Below are 14,128 nucleotides of genomic sequence, written 5' to 3' on the forward strand. Positions count from 1 at the left end.
ATTCTTGGCCAGGTGGCCAATGGGGATATGTGGGTTTCCCGAATGTTCTGTAAAGACCCAGAGGTGAAAATCTAGCCTTAATTCATGCTGCCATGGAGGATGTGTCGTCCAGTTTCTTTCAGACCCACCAGGCCCTGGGAATGAGTGTAAAAGTGTCAGAGAGCTCCCATGTGGGCCCTCGGAGCCATCAAGTGGTGTCACCCAAGGTCCTCCCAGCAGCCAGGGTTGTCTGGTGTCTGGATGGCCATGACCCTCCAATATGGAGAGGAGGGCTCAACTGTAACCCTCCCTTCCATTTTGCTCAGACCTGGGGCAGGCCTTAGACCCAATTGAGAAGGTGTACCCCGAGCCGCTGTGCCTCGGGTATGTTGGGGGGAGGGCACAGGGAGCTGAAAAGCCCTGGGGGAGGGCAAGAGTCTGAGGGATCTGTCCAGGAGGTGGCCATCCCACGTGGGCATTGGGCCAGGCCTTGGAATGGCCGCTGCTTTGGCCTGTCCACACCTGCCAGGCCACTCGTCTTCATGAAGCCAGCCATGAGCCTCCAGACACCACAGGAGCTGGCATTTGACCCTCTGGGGACTGGGACTCATTAGAGGAAAGAAAAAGGGCAGGCGAGTGAGCAGGAGGGGGCGCAGGCTGTGGATGGGTGGTGGAGGACTGGGCGCTCCTCCGGCTGGGTCTCTGCAATGAGGAAGTTCTCTGCAGCTCGTTTCCTTTCCCTCACTGAGCGCCTGAAACAGGAAGTCAGTCAGTAAGCTGGTGGCAGCAGCTGGGGCAACAGAGAGGGGACAGACGGCAAGTGGCCGTGCAGGGGCCTCACTCCCCTTGGTGTCGGTCCTGGGGGTGGCCGCCGGTCCGGCCCGAGGAGGTCCACGCCCGAAATGGTCCCGTGCTGGAACCATGGCAACATTACCCGCTCCAAGGCAGAGGAGCTGCTCTCCAGGACAGGCAAGGATGGGAGCTTCCTCGTGCGTGCCAGCGAGTCCATCTCCCGGGCCTACGCGCTCTGTGTGCTGTAAGTATGGTGTTCTCTCCGCCCGGGCCCTCCTCCGGGGCCTGGCCTCTTCTGCCCGGGCACAGAGATGCAGAGGTGTCACTCAGAGAAGGGAGGCCAGCCGGGGCCTAGCCAGGGGCCCGGCACTGAGACGGGTGATATCGTGTCACCGGACAGAGTGACTTGCCTTGCACACTGCCTGGGTTTGTTGGTGAGCCTAGGTGAGGTTTCCTGGGTCTTGCAGGCCTGGGAGTTTGGGTTTTGCCATGTTAGAGCTCTCCAGAGCCACTCTGAGGCCTGGTCACACACTCCGGCTGGCCATAAGCTGTGGTGCCAGGGGGTCCTCAGGGCCTGGGGTCAGGAGAAGGGGTCGGGGCTCTTTGTGGCCTGCGAAGCTCAGGGCTCCATGGTGGTGGGTGTGTCAGAAAACAGTTCGGTGTTGGTCAGAGATGTCCAGTGTGCAAATCCTCATGTAAGAGCAGATGTGGCAAGGGGGACTCTTCCCATGCCAGGTTTCGAGTCCCTGCAGGAAGTTGTTGTTGGGAGAACCATGAATATGGGGTGGGTTCACTGAAGAAAGGACTTTCAGTTCACGCAGAAGTGGCATTCTGGGCCGAGAGCAGAGGAAGTCAGCACCACAGGCAGTTTTATCCTCACGACAACCTGTAGTGCGGGTCCTGTTATCACCCCACTTTGCAGATGAGGAGACTGAGGCGCAGACAGGTTAAATGAGTGACAACAGTCAAATCCAAGGCATCTGCTCCCAGAGGCCCCCAGGCAACCAGACTTCTGCCACCCCACTCCTGCCCGTCAAGCTGAGTGTGAGGATAGATTCCAGGTGATAGCAAGAGAGCCAGAATGTTTACAAGGGTCAGCTGGCAACACTTAGAAAATAACCCAGGTTCACAGCTGACCTGCTGGCTTGAGCTCTGACTGCGTCAGAGGGCCCACCTCCCAAGGCCAGCTTCCTGCACCGCCCCCACACACACACTCAGGGGAAGGGACACAGGCCTGGACTTCCCCACAGGCACTGCCCCCAGGGGGACCCACCAACGGGGCTTTGGAAAGAGTAAAGAGATTCTGAGCCGACTCCACTCAGCCCAGGTGGATTTCTCCCCTGCCCCAGCGGGCCCTGCATCCAAAGCTGATTCATTAGGTGTTTGCTGTATGCCAGCCTCCTGCAGAGAGCTTCCAAGGCACCTGCCAGTTAACAGGCATGGCAGCCCTTTAACGAGGAGCTGTGGCTGTGCTCAGGCATATGGATGGAGGGTCCCTCTGACTCCAAACTGGGAGCATCGTGGCCCATCAGAGCCAGAGCTAGGACCAGAAGCCTTGGGAACCTCTCATCCGACAGCCCCTGAATTTGCAGGTGAGCAGATGGAGCTCAGAGACCTGGAGTCCTTTGTGCACGCTGCCCATTGGCTGGCAGCAAACTGGGATTCAGTCCAGATTTCTGGAATTCACTCTCCTTCCCTCCCTCCCCTCCCCTGCACTGAGTTACTCTCAGACCTGTGGCAGATGGGCGTGGCCTACACCTTAGGAAGGGGGCCCATGCTGCCTGCAGATGTCCACCACCCTCTAAGCCCAGGCCTGGACTCCTCGTCAGTCTCCCATCCTCAAGGCCCTGACACCAGGGCCCCTTGGCCAGGCCTTCCCTCCCAGCCCAGGGCTCCCCTTTTCCTCTGCTCTGTGGGTGAAGCCACACTTCCTGCGGGCTCAGGAGCCACTGTAAGCTGGGGAATACCACGGACCACCAACTTCCCCAAAACCTGGGCCACCTCATTTTGCTGCTACCCTTAATTTTGCTAATTAAGATTTAAAAACTCAGTGACAACTAACTGCCACCTTCCAACAGCTCATTTCATGAAAGAAAGCATCCTTTAACACCAAAGAGGCAAAAAAATAATAATAATAAAATCAAATAGATTTAAATTCTTTTAAATCAAATAGCTTTAACTTCCTGAAAAACAAACTCCACCACTCTTATTTTCTCTGTTCCCTGTGGACCGGTCGGTGGAAAGCTCGCCCCACGCCGTCTTTGGTCTATGGCCTGGTGTTGGGAATCCTGATGGATGAAGAGCAGCTGGGCTTTCCTCCATTTCAGAAGTGGCAGACTTCAGCCCTCTGCTATCTCTCTGGAAGTCAGCCAGGTGCAGGGACCCTGCGTGGTGTGGCTTGGGGTCAGGGCAGTTTAAAAACCTTGCTCTAAAAGTGAGCCAGGACTGCTGAAGGAAGCCACAAAGATGTTCCCCCCTGCTCTAGAAATAGCCATATGGAAAAGACCTCACAGCCCAGGGTGCCCACACCTTATCCTGCCTGGGCCCCAGGGGCCAGAGCTTCCTCCTGCTCCCCTCTGGTAAGTGAGGGGACAGCAGGAGTCCATCTGATGGTTTAGGCGGCTGTGTGTGGAGCTCCAGGAACTAAATGTAGCTTCCTTGGACACGCTCAGTAATGAAGACAGGATTTGACTATTTAAATGGAACCAGGAAGGGGGGTGAGGGGGACACTAAAAGACAAGGCTGCAATTCAGTGCTGCCCAGGTGACTTGAGTACACATTCACCCAGGTCTAGGAAACCCGCATTTTCTCTCAAGAGCCAGCCCTGCCACCTGCCACTGGGCAGGAAAGCTCAGATCTGTCCTTAGCCACTCAGAAGCCTTGCTTTAGGGGGACCCTAGAGGCCTGTTTTGGGGTACAGTAAACTGGAGGGAGAAGACCCCAGGAAGCTGATCACATGGCTGCACAGGGTTTGAGAGGGGTTGGGAACAGGCTGGAGAGGGGACCCCTATGATGGAGTCACAGATGTGACACAGAGAGGGCCTGGGAGGTCCAAAGATCCAGGAAGTGAAACACCGTTTCCTGAGGTGTGAACGGGTGTGACATAATCCTCTTCTGTCCCTCCAATCTTTGTGCAAAGCTTCAGTCAAGGTGACACTGCTCATTAACTACTGTTGTGCAAATGCAAAGAAAAGCACTGGCTTTCGTATCTGGTATTAACGGAAAGTGGGCAGGAATGCTGGCACAGACAGTAGCCAGGAGCCAGGGCTGGAGAACCTCGGGTTCCTGAAATCTGCTTTCCGTAAGAGTTTGTGCCTGACCGGGAGGGAATGGAGGCCCCGAAAGCCGACCTAGTTAGTGGGTTCGTGGTATCCTCGATGTGAAGTGACTCATAACAAGCTCGGTCACGTCGAGTGTCTCCAGGTTTTCTGTGTCCGTGCCCAACACCCAAAGCAGTTTTTCCAGCCAAGGTTTCGCAAGCTTGCCTACCTGACAGGTTAAACTCACCTGTGCGTAGCCGTCACCGCTTCTCCACTGAATGGTCCCATCTCCTGGAGCGTGAACCCAAGGGTGGTGATGAGATGTGGTCCTCCTAGCCACGCCCTCCTCTTTGGCCCAGTGATGGAGTGAGAGGAGGTCCACTCTCCCTCCCTAATTCACGCCACATGACGCAGTCCTTAGGAGAAGCCCTCTGTGCTTGCCTAGGTCTGATGTGAGTTCTAGCATCTGCGAGACGCTAGCCTCCTTATGCCCACACAGCTTCCTCATTGGTGAAACGCCTACTTGTTGGGTTAACTTTTTTTACTGAGGTATAATTCACATCCCATAAAATCACTCCTGTACAGTGTACAATTCCGTGATGTTTAGTACATGCATAATGCTGTACAACCATCACCACTAATTCCAGAACATTTTCATCACCCCCCCCAGAAAACCCTGGCCCATTACTTACTGGTCATTCCCTATTCTCCCTCCTCCCAACCCCTGGAAACCAGTAGTCTACTTTCTGTCTCCAACCACTTGCCTATTCTGGATGTTTCATATTAGTAGAATCAAACGAGATGTGGCCTTTTGTGTCTGGCTTTTTCCACCTAACATAATGTTTTCAAGATTCATCCAGGTTGTACCACGAACCGTCCCTTTTTATGGCTGAATAATAATAGCCGATTGTATGGATACACCACACTTTATTTGTCCTTTCATCAGTTGATGAACATTTGGGTTGTTTCTATGTTTTGGCTACTGTGAATAATGCTGCTGTGAAATTCATGTCCAAGTTCTTGTACGGACATATGTTGTCTGTTGTCTTGGGTGGAACCGCTGGGTCATATGGTAACTATGGTTATCGTTCTGAGGGCATGTCGTACTGTTTTACCTTTGCAGCAGCAGTGTATGAGGGTTCTAATTTTTCCATGTCCTCACCAATACTTGTTATTATTTTTTTGATAATAACCATCCTAGTGGGTGTGAGCTGGCATCTTGTGACTTTGATTTGCATTTACCTAATGATGAACGATGTTGAGCATCTTTTCGTGTGCTTATTGGCCATTTGCACCTCTTCGTTGAAGAAATGTCTATTGATATTCTTGGCCCGTTTAAAAAATTGAGCCATTTGCCTTTCTGTTGTCACTGGATGATTGAGAGGATAAAATGGGAGAATGTGGGCAACGTGTATGACCCAGGGCGAACCCATGGTAAGCATGTACTGAATGCTGGCCATTATTTTTTACAAGCTATAAAGTGAGCAGTGACATCTCGTAAGCAGAGGAGCCTAGGGCCCATCTGTGAAGAAAATTCCACAGAAGGAAAGAGGAGCGCAGAGGCAGTGTCACTTCTGGAACTTCCTGGAGGCCTGAAAGAGCCTTCCGGAGACTGTGAGCTGTCATGTGGGCCTCCTCAGAGGAAGTGCTCAAAGAGATGAGGCAGGAAGAGGACTTGAATGACGCACGAGTGGCCGGTGGCGGCCGGGGCCGGGGTTGAGTGGCTGGAAGCCTGAGGAAGAGAGGGGTCTGGAGCACGTATGCTAGGAAGAACCACTGAATGAAGCCAGACAGAATGAAGATAAAGTTGACATGAAATGGAGGCCGTCTTAAGAGGACTAGTTCCAGTTTAGGAGAAAGATACTGAGAGCACTAAAGCCCTAAGGCTCTGAGAAGGAGCACAGTGTGTGGATAAGGTAGGGGTCAGGCCCTGGGGCACTGGGGAGCAGCAGCCTGCACCCTCTCCTGCTCATTCCTTGCTCCCTAAAGTAGGAAAGCATTGTATTTACAAGTACCAGAACCTAAGCAGTTTCGGTTCAATTACTTATTATAAATAACACCAGACAGGGTGATATATACTGGAGGTGCCAAAAAAATGTATACAAGTGGACACTTTGTTCAGTGTTGCTCAAGCAGTAGTTCATTGTAATCAGAAGTGTCTGGACGCTGATGGTAACCGCTTTGAGCACCTCTTGTAATTGCAGAAGTCAAACGTGACTTGTATTCATCTTTTGTTATCGGTATATATTGAGTATTACAATTTTAATGCAGTTTTCCTCTCTTAAAATGTGTATACATTTATTTGGCACACTCTGTATATATATATCATACACATATATGATATATTGATATATATATATCATAATATATATATATAATATCTCCTATATATATGATCTCCATTTTATGTATTTAATTTTTGTCAGCATTTTCTAGCTGCATTGGCATTTTCCCATTTAGTGAAAATTTCTTCCTAAGTATCCTATTTAATGGATGCACAAATTTCTATTACATGATGGACCATAATTTGTGAAATATCAGACATTTAAGTTATTGACAGTGTTTTGTTGTTATAAATATGAAGGTGATAAACATCTTTCTGCGGAAACGTGACATTTCTGTTATAGATTCCCAGGGGTGGAATTACTGGGTCAGAGGATCCAGCATTTTTAAGGCTCGGGATACAGAATGACAAATTGCTTTCCAGAAACTTTGTTCCAATTTATGCTCCCAGAAGCAGTACAAAAGAGTGCCCAGCTCATTCCAGTATCCCTAGTTTGAATATTTTCATTTTAAAAAAACACCCTTCCGTTGCCAAGTAAAAGGTGGTCGCTTTCTGTTCAGCTTGATTTACATTTCTTGATTGCAGTCGAGCTAAATCTGTTTGACAGGGTTACTGTCCTTCGTCATTCCTCTTTTTGTGGGTCATCTGTTCCATTGTCTTTGCCATTTTTCTTTTGAAGCTGCAATTGTTTCAATCGATTTGCACGAATTCCTTATATCACATTTATTGCAAATATTTTCACTGCGGTTTGTCTTTAAACATTGTGATTTTTTTTTTGACATCCAGAGACTGTAAATTTTTGTAAGGTCTATCAACCTTTTCCTTTTGTGATGTTTCCCCCTTCGCTTTTCGATTTCTCTGTACACAAAAATTCGGTCCTGTTTCTTCCTGCGGAAGGCAGGCGGATTGGGACGGGGCGTCTGGAGCTTCATGGACGTGGGCCAAGGGTGACTCTGCTGTCCAAGATCCAGCAGGTCACCTAATTTCACAAGGCCTTGTTTCCTCATCTGAAAACCAGGACTAAGAAGAATACTTACTTAGGAGTCGTGTTAGTTGGATGGAATGAAAAGTGTGTATCACGTGCTTAGCATAGGATTTGGCAAAAACATATGGAGAGATTATAGGTTTGACTATAGGTTTTGTTGTTATTTTACATTGAACACATTAATCTTTCTGGAATTAATTTAATGAATGATGTAAGACAAAGATTTATGTGTAGTTTTCTTAAGTAACCATCTTTCTCAAAACCTCTTACTGAATAATTAATGTTTTCCCTTTGTGACTCTTCTTTTACCATATACTAAGTGTGTGCGTGTGTGTGTGTGTGTGTGTGTGTGTTTTAAGAGTTTATTTGAGCCAAACTGAAAACACATGCCAGGGACCCAGATCTCAAATGCTCCTATAAAGTCTTACACATCTCTTTCTCGACTGTTTACCCCGTTCCATGTATGTCTGCCTTTCTTACTCCAATATCATACGACATGCATTACCACACTTTCATAAACTGTTTTATTTTAGGATTTACATATCTATTGTTTTCAAATAATCTTTCAGGTGAAACCAGTAATCATTTTGTCAGGTTTGAAAAAATACTATTGAGACTTTGATTGGAATTACATGAAGTCCATAACATAACTTGTGAACATGGACATTTTAGTATTGTTCAGTCTTAACAATAAATATAGCTATCTCTATTATTTTAAATTTTATAATTTTCTTCATATAGATCCTGCAAATTTCCTGTTATGCTTACTTCTGATTATTTTATAGTCTTATTACTGTTGTGAACAATATCTTTTGCCCTACAGTTACCCTTTTGTGGTAACAACATACAGGGAAGTTATAGATTTTATATGTCACCTTTTTTTTCTGTTACTTTATTCACTCTTCATTATTTCCAATTGTTTTGCATTTGCTTCTCTTGTATTTTCCTGATAGACAGTCATATCATGTACAAATTAGGATCATTTTTTGGTCTCCTTTCCAAATACTTCTCTTATTCAGATTTCATAACTTATTACATTGGCCGATACTGCTAAAATACTACAGTGGAGGATATTGGAAAGAGAAAATGTCTACCTTGGGGAGGAGTGCTGTGAGAATCCAACATGACACTACCTGGAAAGGGCGTAATGATGATAGGCATTGGGGTGGTGATGCAGCCTGGGGCCAGTGACCATGAGAAGCCGTTCCCACTCCTGGACATAAAGAGGCAGGAGACAGGGCCTGTGTCACTAGGCCATTGCCTTGAGCTGTGGTCTCCAGTGGAGGAACTCGGTCACTGCTGACCTGTGGTAGGCAGAGTGGGGTCGGGGGAACAAATACCTTCATCCCATCCTCCTAGCGCTCTGCCCGTGCCTCCCATTGGCCAAATCTGGATGAAGCAACTCAGGAGCAGCCTCCTGGACACAAGACAGGTGGAGGTGGATAGAGAGTGAGTCTAGTTGGGGCACAAGCGGAGCTGGGGTGGGGGGGGAGGCAAAAGGGGAATGTCCAGCTCACTTGTATTTTTTTGGTTTCCTTTATTCTATTTGCCAGAGGGTTGCCTATTCAATTTTCTGCTTTTCAAGTAATGTGTTCTTAGATTTATTTACCTGTTCTGTGTTTTTACTTTTATACTAAAAAGTATTTGTACTTTCAGGAACCCCCGCTGTATGTATGGTTGAGGACAGAGATCCGCCTTCTATATTTCTCTTTTCTCCCATGTAAAATCTGTCTTCTTCTGTAGTGACTTTCTCGAGTTTGCCTTCTTCCTCATTACCTTTCTCCAGGATGTCAGCTCTTTACTAACTCTCTTGTGTTTAAGCCACTTCGAGAACTCCACGTGTTTCATTTCTGATCAGTTTTCCTTGTCTCTTGTTGCTCAGTTTTCACAACTGATTTTCCCAGTTTCAGAGATGCAGTTATCTCTTAAGTCTTACTGGTTTACAAATCAGACTTCCCCAGAATGTCTTTTTTTTCTCTTTTTTCTTTTTTGCAACGATTCTATGTACCATGGACGTAACACCTTTGAGTCGTTAGAAAAACAGTGCTCCCATCTCTTGGTTAGCAACATGTTTTCCTAGGTCTGGTGATTTTTCTTTTCTGACAAAGAATTGTCAGGAAAAATTGGATCAGATTCTTTTGGAGATCAGAGTGGGTTTCTACCCCAATCCTCTTCCCAAACAAAAAAGGACCAACGGGGATGGGGGTGCGAGCCCCCCAACATCCAACTGATGGGGGTAAGGCTCTGTTCTGGTGCATGGATAGGTGGGCTTCCTCCCAGGGGTCTCATGCAAGAAATGACCCGCTGGACCCCCAGGCTGCTGGGGCGGTGTGCTCAGCAGGCCCGCTGCAGCAGTCTGGCTGCCTCATCTCCACCTCTCACTTGGCCCCGGTGCCTCCTCCTTTCTTTCTTCTGAGCTAAAGGCCTCTTTTCATTTATTCATTTTCCTACTCTCTTTAGCTGGGATTCTTTGGGGTCTTGGTGGTGAATGGTGAACACCCTTGGTTCCTGGGGCAGACGTATGTTTTCTCTTGCTTCTACATTCGTCCAATGTAGAGTGCTTTTTGAATGCAGTTTCCAGCCCTTGTGCTCCTGCCTCATCTTGTCCAGAAGTCCACAAAACTTAAACAAGAAAAAAAGAGAAAACATGTACAAACTTTAGAAATTAGGAATGATATATAACGTGTTACCAAGGGATTAAATACACAATTATAGTAGAATGCTAAGCTTATCAGCAGAGTGAGACAGAGAACCTGATGAGGTTTTTGAATTTCAGAGAATGATCTCCCTCTCTCTCTCTCTCTCTCTCTCTCTCTCTCTCTCTCTGTCTCTCTCTCTCTCTCTTTCTCTCTCTGTCATTCACCATGGTAAAACCTCTTTCTGGGCATGCTTGTCTGTGTTTATTTGGCTAGGAATAGTCATACAGAAATACTTTTTTTACTGAGGTATAGTTGACAGTGACATTATATTAGTTTCATGTTATATATTTTACAACATAATAATTCACTATTTGTATACGTTGCAAGAATATCTAGTTAACATCTATCACCACACATAGTTACAAAAAAATTTTATCTTGTCATGAAGACATTTAAGATCTACTCTCTTAGCAACTTTCAAATAAGCAGATACAGTATCGTTAACTATAGTCACCATACATCCCCGTGACTTCTGTGATATTTATCTGAGAGAATAAATAAAACACCACCACGTTTCTTCCTTCTTCCATCTGCTTGTCCTCTTACAGGGGAGTAAAACTGTATTAGGACTGATCTGGAAATGCCCTTCCCAGGGGAAGCATCTTCCTGCCTCTTCCTTTCCTCCTTGCTTACAGAGTGTGTGTAGGCGCCTGTTGTCACCAGTGCCGTCCACTGCCACATGGAAAGCTTGCTCTAAGCCCCACTTCCTTTGAGAGCGGTGCTCTCTCATTTGGTACCAGAATACGCACTGCGGGCCTAGCGCCATCTTACCCTGGGTCTCTAGGGGGAGTGTTCCTAGCACAACTCCCTGGAAATACCACCCAGTCATTGGAAGGAGTAGCCACTGAGGACCAGTGTTAGAATCTTACATTGTGATTGAATCACCACAGAGAGCTGGCAAGGGCTGCATGGGACCCACGGCGCCCAGAGACCAATGAGCGAGTTGTCTGGATCATGTGACAGTGCAGTCGTTGTCAGAGATGAGTGAGTTGTGAAATCTTCACTGTAAACATCTGACATGTAAGATGGTGTGTGTGTGTTATGTATCTGTATATGCACAGGTATGTTTACGTACCCATGTGCGTTCTGTGTGTGTACAGGTATGTGTATGCGTATAAGAGCAAGGGACGTGCAGCTGCCAGGGAGGAGGAAGGCTGAGTGAGGTGTCCCCACCCGCTCCTCCCTGCTGAGCCCCCAGCACCCCATGGCATGCAGTGTGGAATGACTACTCTCTCATGGGTTGTGTGTGGCAGGGAAGATGGCGATGGCCACATTTTCCTTTGAAGATCTTAACAGATTCAAGCCCAGGGACGACGTATCTGCCCCATGCACTGGGGGTCCTGCCATGTTCCTGTCAAGGGCAAAGTGTCCTCTCTTCTTACTGCACTTGCTTTTGAATTCTCATCTATTTGAGTAACATGGAGCTGTTTCTTTGTTTCAGTATTTCTAGAACATCTTTGAAAAAGTCACAAAGGCTTCCTGTTCTGTGTGGCTGTCTCTGTCCCACTCCATGTGACTCTGTATTCTTTCTGTGTACAAACTGATGTTTTGGCCCTGCTCCACCTTTTCCACAAATTAGCTGCCCTCAGCCAAATAAGAGACTGTCTGTGCTCTGCCCTCATTTGCATATCTGCTAAAGGAAGTGTCACCAGACCTAGCAGTGAACGATAAGAGCACAGAAGGGTTCCAGCTATACTCAGGCACTTGTCTGGTAGGCTCTGCAAATGGGCTTTGAGGCTGGAGGTAAGGGGGCTGTTATCTCTGTTTCCCAGGACATCTCCAGGTGAGATGGCACTGAACTAGAGAGTCACCCTTGTCATCTCTGATAGAAGCCAATTGTGGTGTCAATTCAGGCTCTGGCGAATAGGACAGGGAGTGGAAAGATGGGAATTAAATGGATGCGAGGAAGAGAGAAAAAGAGACTTTCCTACGAGAAATGAAGAGAAGTGTGGAAATGAAATTCCCACAACGTTCTCCAAAACTCTCTTTAAATGTCTATCGATTCCAAAGCCATTAAAGATTGTAAAATTGACCACATAAAATTGTAAAACTTCTATCCAGCTTAAAAACCAAACAAAAATCCCCCCAAAATCAATAAACACTGTTAAAAATAAATAATTCGAAACTATATTATAGTAGCTATCAGTCTCACAAATAAACAGGCAAAAGATTTTAGAAAATGTGAGCCCAAGACATGAAAAAGGAATTCACAGAAAAAGAAATACAAATAGTGAAATACGTGAAAACATGTTCAATCTTTCTCATAAAGAAAGGCAAAGCAAGCTATAATTTTTCTTTCGCCTCTCAGATTTGCAAAGATTAAAATGTCTGATAACAGCCAGTTGGCAGGGTGTGGGGAAGTCGACACTTTCATATCCGGTTAAGAGGAGAAAAAAGTGACACAACCTCATTAGAAGGCAACGGTTAGTCTCTATCAAAATATAAAGTGGACATGTCCTTTAGACCAGCTGCTCTCCTTCTAATGATTGAGCCATCATCACTAATCAGCGTCAGCAGGGATGGTGTTTAATGTGTCCGGGCTCTGCGCTAAATGCTTTTCCTATGTTAATTCACTCAGTCTGCCGAACCACAGGGTCGCCAGCACGTCAACCTTGTCCCCATTTTACTGATGGGGAAACTAAAACTATGAACTCGCCAACGTACGCAAGATATAGGAACAGAGATGTTCACGGCGGCACTATTTATAATAGTAAAAAGTTAAAAATAACTATCTGTCATCATCATGGTCAAATAAATGAGTGTACACCCTCAAGGTAGAACATGACTTAAGAAGGCCTCTAAGATATTTGTTCGGTCAAAAAAGCAAATTTCCAAACAGAGTATGCAGTATGATTTGCATACTAAGTTATTTGCACTTAGAAAAACATGCATAGGTCAGTTTGTGTGCATGTTTTAAAGTCCTGGAATGATGTACAAAAGTAAGTCTAAGAAATAGTAAATCGAAGAAGCGGGGAAAGAACACATTTGTTTTTCATTTTGTATCTTTGTCTATGGTCTTAAAGTTTGTAAAGTCGCGTACAATTTTAAAATCTAGGTAAACAAAAACACATATAAATGCTTCATGAAGTGCCAGGCACACAGGATGGGCTATAAATAAGTAAAGTTTTTATAATGAAGCACTCATTGTCTTGGTCACAAACACAAAAGAAGTATCTGTGAGCTGGAGTGTGACCCCTGCCTACGGGTTCAGCAGGGCTGGGCAGGTTTTCGAGGTTCATGAGGATCCCAGATAGAGGAAATGGGGGGAGAGTATGGTGGGTGAGAGAACAGACCAGCAGTTTCAGCTAAGAGTGTGAGACCCAGATAGCGTCCCTTGGAACTCCTTCTGCCTCTGGGCTCAGCAGCGGAGCCAATGGACTTTTATGGTTGTCTGCTGCCACCAGGCTCTCTGTGGGCGGGGTCACCAGCTGGACCACCCACCACTGGGCAGACTTGACACCTCCCCTTCCTCTCAAAAGTTTTAGGAAAGTGCAAAGTAGCTCCTCCTTCTCCTCCTCACCTTGGGAACCGAAGGAAGGTGGAGCTTCTAGAAGGAGAAGAGAATCCAGGGCCCCAGTGTTTTCCTCCATAGAAGCAACCCTAAGGCTCAGTGACCAGCTGCTGGGAAAATAGAGGTCTCTGACGAGATGGAGGCTGACATTTGGGAGAATGAAGCTAAGGGGCAAAGTCTTCAGGGTAGGAAGGCATAGGAGTGAGGGGAGCTCAGCAGAAGGGAGACACACCCCAGAGTTGAACGAGCCTCACCGTGGCCACAGCGGCCGTCTGTGGCTGTGTCCGACACCCCTTTGGTATGTCCCCACCTTGCTCAGTCCCCCTAGAGCGTATTTCTGTTGGAAACACCCCCTCTGTCTGTTTTTTTGGCCAACATGCCAGCCAGAGGTGGAGGAAGCCCTTCTAGCTGGCAGACTCCTTTAGATCAAACCACAACGCTGTCATGCGGTGATGTGAATCACATCCCAAAAGAACCCACCCACGTTTTCCTGAGGTTCCCTGCAAGCTGACAGGGTGGGGAAAGGGGCAGGCTGCAGGACCACTTGCTGTCAGAGCCAATGTCCACCTCAGAACAGTTAGCTCCAAAGTTCAGAGACTTCACGCTCAGATTCCTCGA

General features: G+C 47.0%; 1 protein-coding gene across 1 annotated transcript in view; it reads left to right on the plus strand.

Annotated features, from left to right (window-relative positions):
• The first annotated feature begins 683 nt into the window (after positions 1-683).
• INPP5D (inositol polyphosphate-5-phosphatase D) overlaps positions 684-14,128 on the plus strand; it is a 107,796-nt gene continuing 94,351 nt past the window's right edge. The window contains exon 1 of the mRNA XM_081052373.1: positions 684-1,015. Within this exon, the coding sequence (XP_080908499.1) occupies positions 882-1,015 (134 nt within the window). The 5' untranslated portion in view covers positions 684-881. The remainder of the gene's footprint in view (positions 1,016-14,128) is intronic.

This window comes from Rhinolophus hipposideros, assembly GCF_964194185.1.
Source record: "Rhinolophus hipposideros genome assembly, chromosome: 6".
NCBI lineage: Eukaryota > Metazoa > Chordata > Mammalia > Chiroptera > Rhinolophidae > Rhinolophus > Rhinolophus hipposideros.